This window comes from Branchiostoma belcheri, unplaced genomic scaffold, assembly GCF_001625305.1.
Source record: "Branchiostoma belcheri isolate BF01 breed outbred unplaced genomic scaffold, Haploidv18h27 scaffold18, whole genome shotgun sequence".
NCBI classification, from domain to species: domain Eukaryota; kingdom Metazoa; phylum Chordata; class Leptocardii; order Amphioxiformes; family Branchiostomatidae; genus Branchiostoma; species Branchiostoma belcheri.
Window position 1 is genome coordinate 654,968 of NW_017803268.1, and position 12,058 is coordinate 667,025.

General features: G+C 39.7%; 2 protein-coding genes across 2 annotated transcripts; both read left to right on the forward strand.

The window, feature by feature from the left end:
* The first annotated feature begins 2,381 nt into the window (after positions 1-2,381).
* Positions 2,382-6,904, forward strand: LOC109467340. Its single transcript, XM_019765284.1, has 5 exons — positions 2,382-2,548; positions 3,475-3,566; positions 4,245-4,387; positions 5,927-6,143; positions 6,639-6,904. The coding sequence occupies exons 1-5, from the start codon at positions 2,422-2,424 to the stop codon at positions 6,789-6,791; spliced, it is 732 nt and encodes a 243-aa protein (XP_019620843.1). The 5' UTR covers positions 2,382-2,421; the 3' UTR covers positions 6,792-6,904.
* Positions 6,905-7,888: 984 nt separating this feature from the next.
* Positions 7,889-11,456, forward strand: LOC109467353. The gene is made up of 5 exons (XM_019765296.1): positions 7,889-8,045; positions 8,641-8,732; positions 9,175-9,314; positions 10,320-10,536; positions 11,219-11,456. The coding sequence occupies exons 1-5, from the start codon at positions 7,925-7,927 to the stop codon at positions 11,360-11,362; spliced, it is 714 nt and encodes a 237-aa protein (XP_019620855.1). The 5' UTR covers positions 7,889-7,924; the 3' UTR covers positions 11,363-11,456.
* Positions 11,457-12,058: the final 602 nt, after the last annotated feature.

Here is a 12,058-nt window from a genome sequence, read left to right on the forward strand (position 1 = left end):
AAAACGACAGTGTCTGGTGACATAGTAAAGTTCCAACCCTCGACTCTGGTAGAACAAGTTATGTATCTTTATTGGTGGGAAAAAAATTCAGTGCAAAAGAGAAACCCCGAAAAAAAAGCCTAAAAACACACTAAAAATACCCCCAAAACCCAAACCTCTGCTTGGAGAGTAGTATAACTTCCCGTCGGCGTAACACACCAGCTTTACTACATTATACCGAACGACTTGTTACTCCTAACCCTTGAATATCTAACTCTAAACATTGTTTAAAGCTATCTAATGATGATGCCCCTACTGTACTTGGTGACAGCGAGTTCCATTCTGCGATAGTTCTAGGAAAGAATGAATTTTTGAACACCTCAATCCTTGGTTGATAACTCTGGTACTTAAAAGCATGGCTATTTCTTGTTCTTTCAGAGCTGGTATCATGTACTTAGTAGTTGGTACGTCCACCAGTTTATTAGTCATTTTGTACATCATGCATAGTCTGGACATTTTTCTTCTGTCTTCCAGTGACACCCACCAAGGAGGTTCAAAAACACCCACTGTCCAGTTTATGGTCCACTTTTCACCAACACGAACAGTTTAAAAGCGTCCCCTATCAATTCTGATTTACAACTCAGTGAACAAACGCAATCTATACTTGCAAAAGTCGACAAGTCAGAAACGCCACCATGCATATGCCCGTGGAACTACATGACCCCCAGATTGTAATATCAGCACCAAGGACATAGTAAGCCTTTTTGTAGAGACGTGGTGGTGGTGGGGGGGTCAATATTTGTAAAGAGGTAAAACCTGTTATGGAGCATAATTATTACTAGCCTATTGGAAATATTAATATCAGGTTCCCAAGTCATAACCTAGCTCCGGACAAGGTCACCGCAAAGAATCATGGGAAGGTGAACAGGTGTCTTAGTGATCAATTTCTTTAGGTTTTCTTTTATAAGCTCCTAATATTTATTTCTCATGTTACACAATGTTTTCTACAACGCTTTTTGAGCAAACAAAATGACTATTGCTAAAATTATATTTCATAAAACTGTTGCCGCATGTATGTTACCTATTGCAACAAGACAATACAAAGAGAGGTATTTCTTAAAAGACGTGCATGTCAAGATTTTATTTTTCTAAGGCCTTGACACAAAAATTAAACACAGTGTTTATCTACAGAATGAGAGGCGTGTGGATAGCAGGCCGGATAACAGACGGTGTAAGTAAGGACGTTCTCACCATTATCTAGCCCTAACATACCTCTGTGACGCACGTAGAAAAAAGTAAACACCGTAGTTTTTACTGGCATGACATCAGACCTTCAGATATCCGGACCTATATGTAAGAATAGACTGTATGCTGTAGGTTAATCATAGATGGAAACAAGTAATACATTTCTTATGAGAATGTATTATGTTGGTTGGGTTTTGTGAATTTCTTGTTTTCTTCATTATCTTGTGAATCTGTAACTGTATTTCCCGTGTCTGACCATTTGTGGTCTGTGGTGAGGTAATGCCCCATCCACTTGTTGCCATTCAAACACCAGAAATCGTAGCCTCCATAGCATGCAAAAAACTGGGGGTTTGGGGGGGTCTTCATGGTCTTTGGGATCTTTTATGTGCTATTTTCTGATCGCATATAGACAACATAGCCGGCCTGGTTGAATTACCCCCGTTTTTAGAACTGGGCTAATCAGAAAACAACCGAAGACCACCAAACCCCCAGTTCTATAAGCCTGCTACGGAGGCGAAGAAATCGTGCGTCAAGCTTTGTTGGATCCCTTGTCTCTGAACCGATAGACGTTTATGACATATTTTGCCTATTTTCGGCATGTTGCCTACCGTCAGAGGGCAACAAAATGTCTCGTTTTTTCCCCCAAAATATCAGACGAAAATCAATGCGTGCGCTGATGTCATCCATAAAATTGCTGTGGCCTAATTACGTATACGGACACAAGTAAACATTCACACGTGTACACACACATGGTGGCAAAACTATATTGGTATGCATATATGTGTATGTGCATGTACATGCCATGTGTGTTCTGAATCTTACTTATGAGCCATGCATGAAATTTCTCTGACATGACAGTGACATAAGAATCACTTTTGATGAAAGTTCGCTAAATTTAAAACGGCCCAGTATGAGATTCATTTTACAATTGACAGGCTATGTTGGGTGTCCATTTTAATCTTTATCAACACACGAACACACCCTACGTGTCCCAATTAATCCATGCTTGTCTTTAACACACACGACATTACCGTGTTTTGTAAGTAGTAGATAACGTTATTCTTATCATACGTACCCCTCATCCTTTGGTAAATACAACAATGTCCTATTACATAAGGTATTCTAATAGATACGTGGTATAAATACCACACCTGTATGCTAAGGCTTTCTTCTAAGAACACTCATACTAAAGACAACATGTTGGCCTTTTTCCTCGCTACTATTGCCCTTGTGGGGGCACAGAAGAATGGACAATTTGACCAGCACTACCAGTTTGGAAATCTCCATCAACCTATTGACAAGGCTGTCATCTTTGACTGTGGAAGTAAGTATTTATTTTATTTTATGACAATATTATTTTATGTTGAAGGATTGACATAACAGGTGACTATCACCCCTTCAAAGATGTCCAACCAGAGACCAGACAGTAATGTTTGAACCACTCACAACGGGAAGGTCCCCTACTCTTTTCGATAAGTGCGGTGGGTTCTTTAACGTGCGTGGGGTGTGGCTCTCCCAAACACGGGACCTCCATTTAATGTCCTATCCGAGGGACGTCCCTAGCCGAAGCTAGTTACTCATTTTCACCTGAGTGAAGTGAGGAAAGTCGTGTAAAGTACCTTTCTCAAGGGTACAACGTCGCGGCGCATGTTCGGACTTGTTCGGGTACGACCCGGAATCGAACCCGGGTCTCCCCGTTTCATAGTCCAGTGATCTACCACTACGCCACTACGCCAACGACAACAACCACTGTAAAATCCTACAGGAGTCTTTATATCTACCATATGGGTTGTAGCTTTCATCTAGTGTGTTCAAAGTAATCTAAAGTTGTCAGTATGTTAATTTTTTTTTGTATATTCCAACATGTAATCACAAGACGTGGTGACGGCACACTCAAGTTTTTTCAACTTATATTAATGTCGCCACCAACATAGGGGACAATACAATACTCATTTTCACCTGAGTGAAGTGAGGAAAGTCGTGTGGGCACAAGATCGGTAGCATGTCAGGACTCGAACCCGGGACCTCTTGGTTCCGAGTCGAGCACTCTGCCGCTACGCCACACGACCCCAGTTCTTCTAATTTGATGCTATATTCTGAAGACACCAAAATTTCTGAATGTAAATGAAATGGAACGAAAGAATGCCTTTCCTTGCTCGTCAAAAAGAAATTCATCTGAAGACCTAGCTTACGAAGGGAGTTTCATTTTTTTATGATGTTTTATATTTTGTCCTTTTATTTTAATTCCAGGCAATCCGGACCGGGCTATCCGAAACCCCAAGTTTGTTTTCAGCAGGGACGATTTGGAGTTGCCTGGAAATTTCACTATCATCGATGCTGAGGTAGGGTAGTTTCCAAAATCACATGGATAGATAATAAATATTCAAAACGACCCTAAGATAACAACAAATGTACAGCAAGATAGTGTTAATGATACTGGCTTAGAGCACACTTGGTTTAGTCATCTTTTTTGCACCATCAGTTTTCATCAAAATAACGTTAACGTTGTAACTACAGGCTAAATATTCCAGTTTCAAACGCTGTACCAAAGATTGGGCCGCCAAAATCTCTTTTACCTTCTCCCCGCTGCCCAATCCCGTAACAAATAGTAGCAAAACGGCTCCTTCAGTTTGCTTAAGTTGAGATGCAAACGTTGGCTATATACAAAGCATGTATAACGGCTTATTTCTTGCCTGGGAAACGCACAAGTGAAGTAGATGTTAGAAAGTAGATAAATGAAAAAAAAACATAGCGTAAACACATTTTTGATGTAGAATCGTCTGTATGTGTATCGGAATAGCCGGTATAACCGCCCTCCGGCGTAACACGTCAGCTTCGCAGCTAGCTATATCACACCGAACGACTTGTTAAACTCAATCTTTGGACATTTAATTGCAGGAGTTGCTTAAAGCTTTCTAGTGATGATGCCCCAACTGTACTTGGTGGCAACGAGTTCCAGTCTACGATAGTTCTGGGGGAAATACGAGGTTACTTATCGTACTTCAAATTGCATCCCGTAGGTTGAGGTAGCCAAGCCCGTCCCTAGACCCCTGTACGGTAGGATAGACGCCTGGAGGACCATCTTCCTGTTCGGTGGGGCGGCGTCAACTATTCAGCTGGGCTGCTTCGGTCTCACAGGCAAGGACTTCGGCATCGGGAGCTGGTGAGTTCCTGAAGATAGAATCTAGATCGCTAGATCTAACCTCCAAGTAGATTCTAGATCGTTAGATCTAATCTCTAAGTAGATTCTAGATCGCTAGATCTAATCTCCAAGTAAATTCTGTTGGGCAAGGGGAGTCTATATTGGTCGCATGTACCCGTTATAGGCCAATATAGAATAGAAAGTTTATTGCAAATACATGCCCGAGGGCTAATTGCAGTTACAAACAACATAAGAAAGAAAATACAGTGGTATGTGAGACTATATCTACGTCTAGCATTATACTATATTCTACAACATGCATGGTACTAGATTTACTGGGTTTGACTTCTTCTTTTTAGGCAGTGGAAGACGAATTTACCCACTTCTTCTATAATATGTGGGTTCTTTGATTTTAGTAGTAAAATTGTTTGTTTTTTCGTGGTAGGGAATGGTGGGGAAGTAAGGGAGCATTTTGGACACGGTGCTAAATAATTGTTTTCTGATGTCGTCATAAAATGGACAATTAGAGATGAAATGAATTTCGTCTTCCACTGCATTTGAGAATATAGACCCCCCTTTGCCCTTTTGAATCTGCTTAGAGATTACGGAAAATCTACTTTCTCTGTGTTATTTGAATCATATAGGTAATGCAAATGTTTAATCTTGATACTGTGTTGTTCATTCCTCAACGTTGAATTAGAGCTTTCTTCGTTGTTTTGTGACTCATTCTTTCAACATTTCGAAAAGCAAAAATGATATTCTCAGCTGCTCCAATAGCCAAAGTGAGGAAAAGTTAGCCCCATTGTCTAAATTTTTTAATCTAGGGCATGGTATTGGAATGCAGAGCCCATGCACTCCTTCCACCGCTTTTTACCTTTCCAACCGAATTCAGGTACCCATTTTTCATCGTGGCGGGCACATACGTTCTCTGGGAGGCTGGTTGTGATATAGCCGGCAAAAAATTCTATAAAAAACGCAGTATCGAAACTTCCACCCGCCCGGAGGCCTGCACAGAAGGCTAACAAGCCCCCACTATTGCCTTTGTTAATACCTCTCAAGTATACACAATCTAGATATCCGAAAAGCGATCACAAAATTAAGTTGTCATAAATTAAACATAGAAATGGGTCGATACAAGAAAATACCAAATGACCAAAGGTTCTGTCCATTTTGTCCAAACATGATTGAAAATGAGCACCATTTTATAATGGATTGTACACTCTACAATGATAAGCGCCTATTGCTGTTCACCTTTCTTTCCGCTTGTTCAATTGATTTCAATACGTTAGATGCTATAGATAAATGCAACTACATTCTCAGGGGAGATAACCAATACAGTGTTCAAATAGGAAAATACATTAAAGAATGTTTCGATCTTAGAGAACACATGTTAGAGAATAGTTTACCTTTATTGTTACATCATACATATACTCTGTACGTAAGATGACGTTATCCACACATGCATTTAGCTTTGTTAGATCTTTAGTTAAGTTGTAGGAGACCATACAAAAGTCTCTGTACTTTTTTGTTGTGTCAATAAAGAATCTTGTATGTTCTCAGTGACTATGGTGAACTGTGCGGGTTGCTGGATCTAAACGCCCCCGTCAATAACATCACCGGCGCCCCGACCTGCTGGACCGAGGCAATAGACCTGGGCATCCCGGAGGACCAGTGCACGTGCGAGGGGATCTCTCCTAAGGTCTACAGTCTCAGCAACTGGCAAAAGACGGTGGACCTGACCGACCTGGAGAGCGGTGTTCTCACCTTCCTCGCACAGGTAGATATTCGACATGCAGCAATGACTTATGTCTAAAAACAAGACATTTTTTATTCATAAGAATCCTTAAAATGAAGTAGCTAGATGAACAACAAGATAAAGTGACAACGGACTTAATTTATGCAACTTGTTACCTCATTGAAAAATGGAAGTATTGTTTTTGGCGTGTCCGTGTGTCTGTATGTGTGTGTGTGTGTTTGTGTTTCCGCACATTTGTAGTCAGCATAACTTCAGAACGCCTTTATGGATTCTGATGATATTTGGTACGTTGGTACATGTATGTCGTAGGAAGACAAAGGTCAAGGTCCTTGTGACTTTCTGTTGCAGAAGAATTTTTTTCTAGATTGAAATGTGGGAAAGTAATTTTATATGGTTGTTTCAGCATATTTAAGTATAGCCTTCAATGACCAAACGTAGTGGCCCGATGATCTAGCCTTCTAAAGCTATAGTCTGCACACTATATATACACTAATGTTGGTTTTTACCGAACTGTAGGGAGACTACGAGCTTAGGTTGACGGCTACGGACGCTAGCGGTGCGGAGCAGGCGTGTATCGGCATCAGGGTGCCGGTGAAAGAGTACGAGGATCCAAACGCCACCGGAGGCTGGCTCTTCGGCAGAAAGAAGCGATCAGCAAAGTTGCTGTAACTTGTGCACACAAGACTGGGACGTCAGTGATAACAACTGAAGTGAGCACAAAAGGCACTGACGTCATCACGAAACAAAATGGCGTCATCACAAAATATTCTGACGTCGTCAAAGAAAATGAAAACTATTACACAATGCAGTAGAAATAAAACAACATGAAGCACTTGCTACTGTGGTCTTGTTATTTCTCAAAACATGGCAATTAATAAGTGAAGATATTTATTTCATTTTGCATAAGTTGACCAACTCACTGATATGTAAAATACTAGTGTTTTCTTCCTTGCGAATATGTTTTGTGCCATTTTCCAAACACTTCATCTAATTTGCGATATAATGAATCATATTTGGGAACCTAGCCAATACAACTATATTTTGATTGTCAATGTATGCCTGACAATGTGACGATAGGATGCAGCCTTTCTCATCGCTATGCTATATTAAGTACAGTCACTAGGGACAAAGTTTAAAGTGTTCCGTGCAAATGTGTACTCGGATATCCTCACTCTATGTGAGTGATATTTTTATGCGCCACAGACGTCACAAATCGAGCTTGATCAACAAATTTCATAATAATAGATCAAGACCTACTAAATCAAATATGAGTTGGTTAAATGAAGGTCGTCTTGTTATTGTAGCTTTTAGCCTATATATATATATATATATATATATATATATAGAGAGAGAGAGAGAGAGAGAGAGAGAGAGAGAGAGAGAGAGCGAGAGAGAGAGATTTAAAACTACGTGTCTTAGAGCTAGAATACGAAAGAAAAATCTCAATATAAATGCATAAAATTTATAAAATTAGAAATTGAGCTCAAGTTACAGATAGATACACCGGTTGGTAGTGTGATATTTTTAACATGTGCTAGCTAAAGGTCTACATCGATTTGACTATTTATAATGTGACAATATCAATATATGATAATCATATATCCTAAGTATGACAATCTGCATCCTCTGTGTATATAGATTCCAAGGATAATATTTACATACCGGTGCAACCTTTATTTTTTTGTCTAAGATGCTTTTTCCCAGCTGTGTATATAGAACTTAAGATAAACCCAAGGTCTTCGATACAAATAACATACGACAGAAAAACACAGTCCACAAAGAGAGGACAACCTGCAGACGACATGTTGGTGTTTTTGCTTGCGACAGTCGCCGTTGTATCGGCACAGACTGTGTACGATTCTACCTACCAGTTTGGAAACCTAGCTGGGCCTATACCCCAAGTTGTGGTCTTCGATTGTGGCTGTGAGTTAAAAAAAAGTTGTTTTTAATTAAATCAAAAGTTAACGAAAGTTAATGAGTTTTCCCAACTGTTAAGTTAATGCAAAGACGCCATTGACATCTTGGTTAGACATAGGTGAAATTTAGTATATTTACGTGTATGAATCATAAAATTTACAGTAATATTTTTCTATTTTTACCCCTTTTCTGAAAGTTGAATCAGTTTTTTTTCATTGCGTATAGCTTAAATGTTTAGTAATTGTTGTTGATATAGTACTAATAAATTAGTTGGTTACAATATTATTGGCTTGTAACATATTGGTAAACGTTTATCATGCATGCACGAAATTGATAAAATGTTTTGATATGATTTTGTATATATACATACAAAATACATTATACATTATACAAAATACATAGAAAACGCATTATAGATCTATACATGTAATAACACATTAAAGCAGACAGTCACACAAAGGAAGAAAAGTAACATTTACACATGCTTATATAATGCATGCATTTTTGTATAGCAGCTACACAGTGTATCTATATACAAAGTCATATCGAAACCAGTATCATGTTTATACTAAATTATCTTCCATATTTGTTCATATTTCAGCCAATCCTGATCGTGCCTTCAAGAACTGGAACTTCGTTTTTGACAGAACTGACTTGGAATTGCCAGGCATCTTCACCATCATTGACTTTGATGTTAGTATTCACAACTTTGCTTTCTGCAGATAGACGTTGAATCGGTACGAATTTTAACATTGCTTTTGATTCAATGATTACCTTTGTCAAATGGCAAAGGGTTTGTACAAGAAAACTGTTATTTATTAATAAGCAACTGGATGGATTTTAAAAACTGTCAGACGTTTCAAGTGGCATTCACTATTTTTCGTCAGTGACAAACGGAATCTGTATAAGGGGAACAAAGACATTCATTCAACAAAGACAAAACTAAAATCTATCCTGTTGCTTGAGAAACTGTTTTCTTGTGTATCTCATTACCCGAAAGTCTAACCTTCATCAACGGTTTAGGGTTTGTATCTGAATGTTAAAATATTATTACAGCAGGAAAACAACAATTCTATCTAGAATTCTGCTCAAAATATTTGAATAACATAATGGAACTGAAACATTTTTCGTGTAGGTCGATGTGACGAAGCAGGTTGTTGGGCCTCTCTTTGCCCGTATTGAAGCGTGGCGGGCCATCTGGTTATTCGGCGGAATCGGTACGACTATCCAGGTCCCCTGTCTGCCTGTGGACCCTGTGTACGGCGTAGGGACATGGTAAGCACCAGCTTTGTTGAACGACTGCACAAAAAGTACCACTCGCCCCCATTGCATGTACATATATAGTGAACTAGCCTACTACTACGTAAATACCTAATCTCCAAGCAGATCTTTTGTGGCTGCAAAGACAGTACAAAATTGTCCAGGTTGCCACCCGGAAAGAAATACCAGTAAAAAAAATTAACAAAGCCAGATAAAAGCACATCTGCGCTTGGAGCAGACTCACATTACGTACCATGCTCACATGTACGTCGCGCCCACGTAGGTGGGGTCGTGTGGCGCAGCGGCAGCGTTCTCGACTCGGAACCAGAGGCCCCGGGTTCGAGTCCTGACATGCCACCGATCTTGTGCCCTTGGGAAAGGCACTTTACACGACTTTCCTCACTTAGCTCAGGTGTAAATGAGTATTGTACTGTCCCTGTGTTGGTGTCGGCATTAATATAAGTTGAAAAAACTTGAGTGTGTCGCCACCACGTCTTGTGATTACATGTTTCGGAATAAAAAAAAAAAAAAATAACATGTACGTCGGAAACATGAAGTTAAGCACCTGCCACACATGTCGAACAAATGGAAGACGAATCAAGGACTTTCTTGAGACATTCGTAAGACATTTCGGAAACGTATCGCATTTTTGAGACATTTTTGAAATATATTGTACAAACATGTGTGGTATCTTTTACCTTGAACCTCCCTGCCCTTCAGTTTGTTTTGGTTATAATGTCAAAACGAGTTTCAAGTTCAAGGTAATGATACGCCATATTAAACACTAAACATATTCTGATGCACCATATGGCCTATCATGAAATAAAAAAAGGTAAGTACTTGAGTTTTGGCAAATACACTGTATAACAATTAATTTTTGTTTTTTATCAATATCTTTTATGTTTGGTTCTCAGACATATATAGTACATACACACTGATATGCGAACATGAAGACCGATTAAAACACATTCAGAATTAAGTCTTTATCAAAGTATAATCCCTTCATTCTTCTCCCACCAGTGACTACGGAGACCTTTGTCAGATCCTGACGGACGGAAAGCCGTTCGACGCCCTGTCCAACAGCACGGTGTGTTACCCCGACGCCACGCTCATGGGGATACCGGAGGGACAGTGCGGCTGTGAGGGCATGGCGCCCAAACACTACGGCATCAAGGGCTGGAACAAACTCATCGACCTGTCAGGATTGGAGTCCGGCATTCTCACATTCCTAGCTTCGGTAAGTTCCTACAGGTTGTTCTTTTGCCTCTTCCCCACTTTTAATCGTATTAATTTCCCCACACATGGCATAGCGTCATGCAAATCATACCAAAAACAAACAAACAAACAAACAAACAAACAAACAAACGGAGATTTTAGACTCCTGAAAGTATTTGGGGATTTTGTGACATTTAGGTGTTTTATGTTTTTTGTCTTACTTCCACCCGGTGCATGCTGGGTCACCTTCAGGCTTGACCACCCGGTCAACCAACTGTGAAAATCACCACCCAACCTTCTCGCATCGTCCTGTCCCTATTTAGCCAAACAGACGCGCAAACACACAATATAACAAATTGAATATAAGTCCAAAAGTCATATAATAAGGTCCGAATGAATAACTTATATACCTTAGAAAAATAGTGTGTGCGTGTGTATGTGTGCGTGTGTGTGTGTGTGGGGGGGGGTCATTGTTTATAATATTTAATTTTCTAATGTTAGCTGCTTGTTAGTTATGAAATAAATATTAAACTTTAACTTCCGACATTAACTAGCAAGTATAGGGACTTACCCCAAATTTTCGGTTGACTCCAATGTTGGAAGTTAAAGTTTAATCTTTATTTCATAATGACTTGTACCAACACGGATGGACTTCCATGCTATGCTTGTTTATTGTTTTTTATTTGTTTTTTATTTGTTTCTAGGGAGACTATGAGCTCAGGGCCACGGTGAAAGACACTAGCGGCGCGGAGCAGGCATGTATCGGGGTCAGGGTGCCCGTGCACGAGTACGTGGACCCAGACGCGGGCGGTGGTTGGCTGTTCGGCAAGAAGAGGCGTTCCACGTAATCCTAACGTGCGCACACAAAATGATGACGTAGTTCCTACGTCATGGAAGGAACACATTTAGTTATGACCTTGAAATAAAAGAGTTCAACATGTACTGCTTAATTTGCGATTCTTTCCACATTCTGCTAGATATGCTATCCGCAAATCTTCGAATAAACAAGACATCATACAATTAAAAAAAATAAAGGAAAAGTAACATTTGCAAAGCAAATGCATAATGTTTACCTTCGCATATAGTCTGCTCTGTTATGTCATTCTTACTCAAATACATTCATATATATGGTGACAGGAGCCTAAATCCCTCCTACTATAAAATTGCAACATTATGTAACCCAACACCAGTTACCATGGTGAGAGACAGTTTGGTTCAGGTCATTGACCAGGTCAGAGGTCAGTGAGAAGAAGAAGAAATTGAGCAAAGACAATATGCTTTCCTTCGGTAAACATAATAAGCAAAACAGAATGGAATGGAATGATTAATGAGATAAATTTAAGGACCCTTTAAGGACCCTTTTAAGGAATCTAAGGACACCCTCGGCAAAGGCAGACCGCTAGCATGCTCGAAGCCCCTTTGGGGGGGGGGGCTTGAAGATCCACCTATTTAACTAAAGGTCCAAAATTTCCGTATCACCAGCGGGGTTGGAATCCTAGAAAAACTGATGACTTGTCATTGAAAAAAAAGTTATCTCTGATTTC

Excerpts from the sequence above, each read along its gene's own strand:
- LOC109467340 (XM_019765284.1), top strand. The coding sequence starts at position 2,422 with ATGTTGGCCTTTTTCCTCGCTACTATTGCCCTTGTGGGGGCACAGAAG. Across the intron at positions 4,388-5,926 it reads GACTTCGGCATCGGGAGCTG|TGACTATGGTGAACTGTGCG; the intron begins GTGAGTTCCTGA and ends GTATGTTCTCAG. Across the intron at positions 6,144-6,638 it reads TTCTCACCTTCCTCGCACAG|GGAGACTACGAGCTTAGGTT; the intron begins GTAGATATTCGA and ends ACCGAACTGTAG.
- LOC109467353 (XM_019765296.1), top strand. The coding sequence starts at position 7,925 with ATGTTGGTGTTTTTGCTTGCGACAGTCGCCGTTGTATCGGCACAGACT. Across the intron at positions 8,046-8,640 it reads TGTGGTCTTCGATTGTGGCT|CCAATCCTGATCGTGCCTTC; the intron begins GTGAGTTAAAAA and ends TTCATATTTCAG. Across the intron at positions 8,733-9,174 it reads TCACCATCATTGACTTTGAT|GTCGATGTGACGAAGCAGGT; the intron begins GTTAGTATTCAC and ends TTTTTCGTGTAG.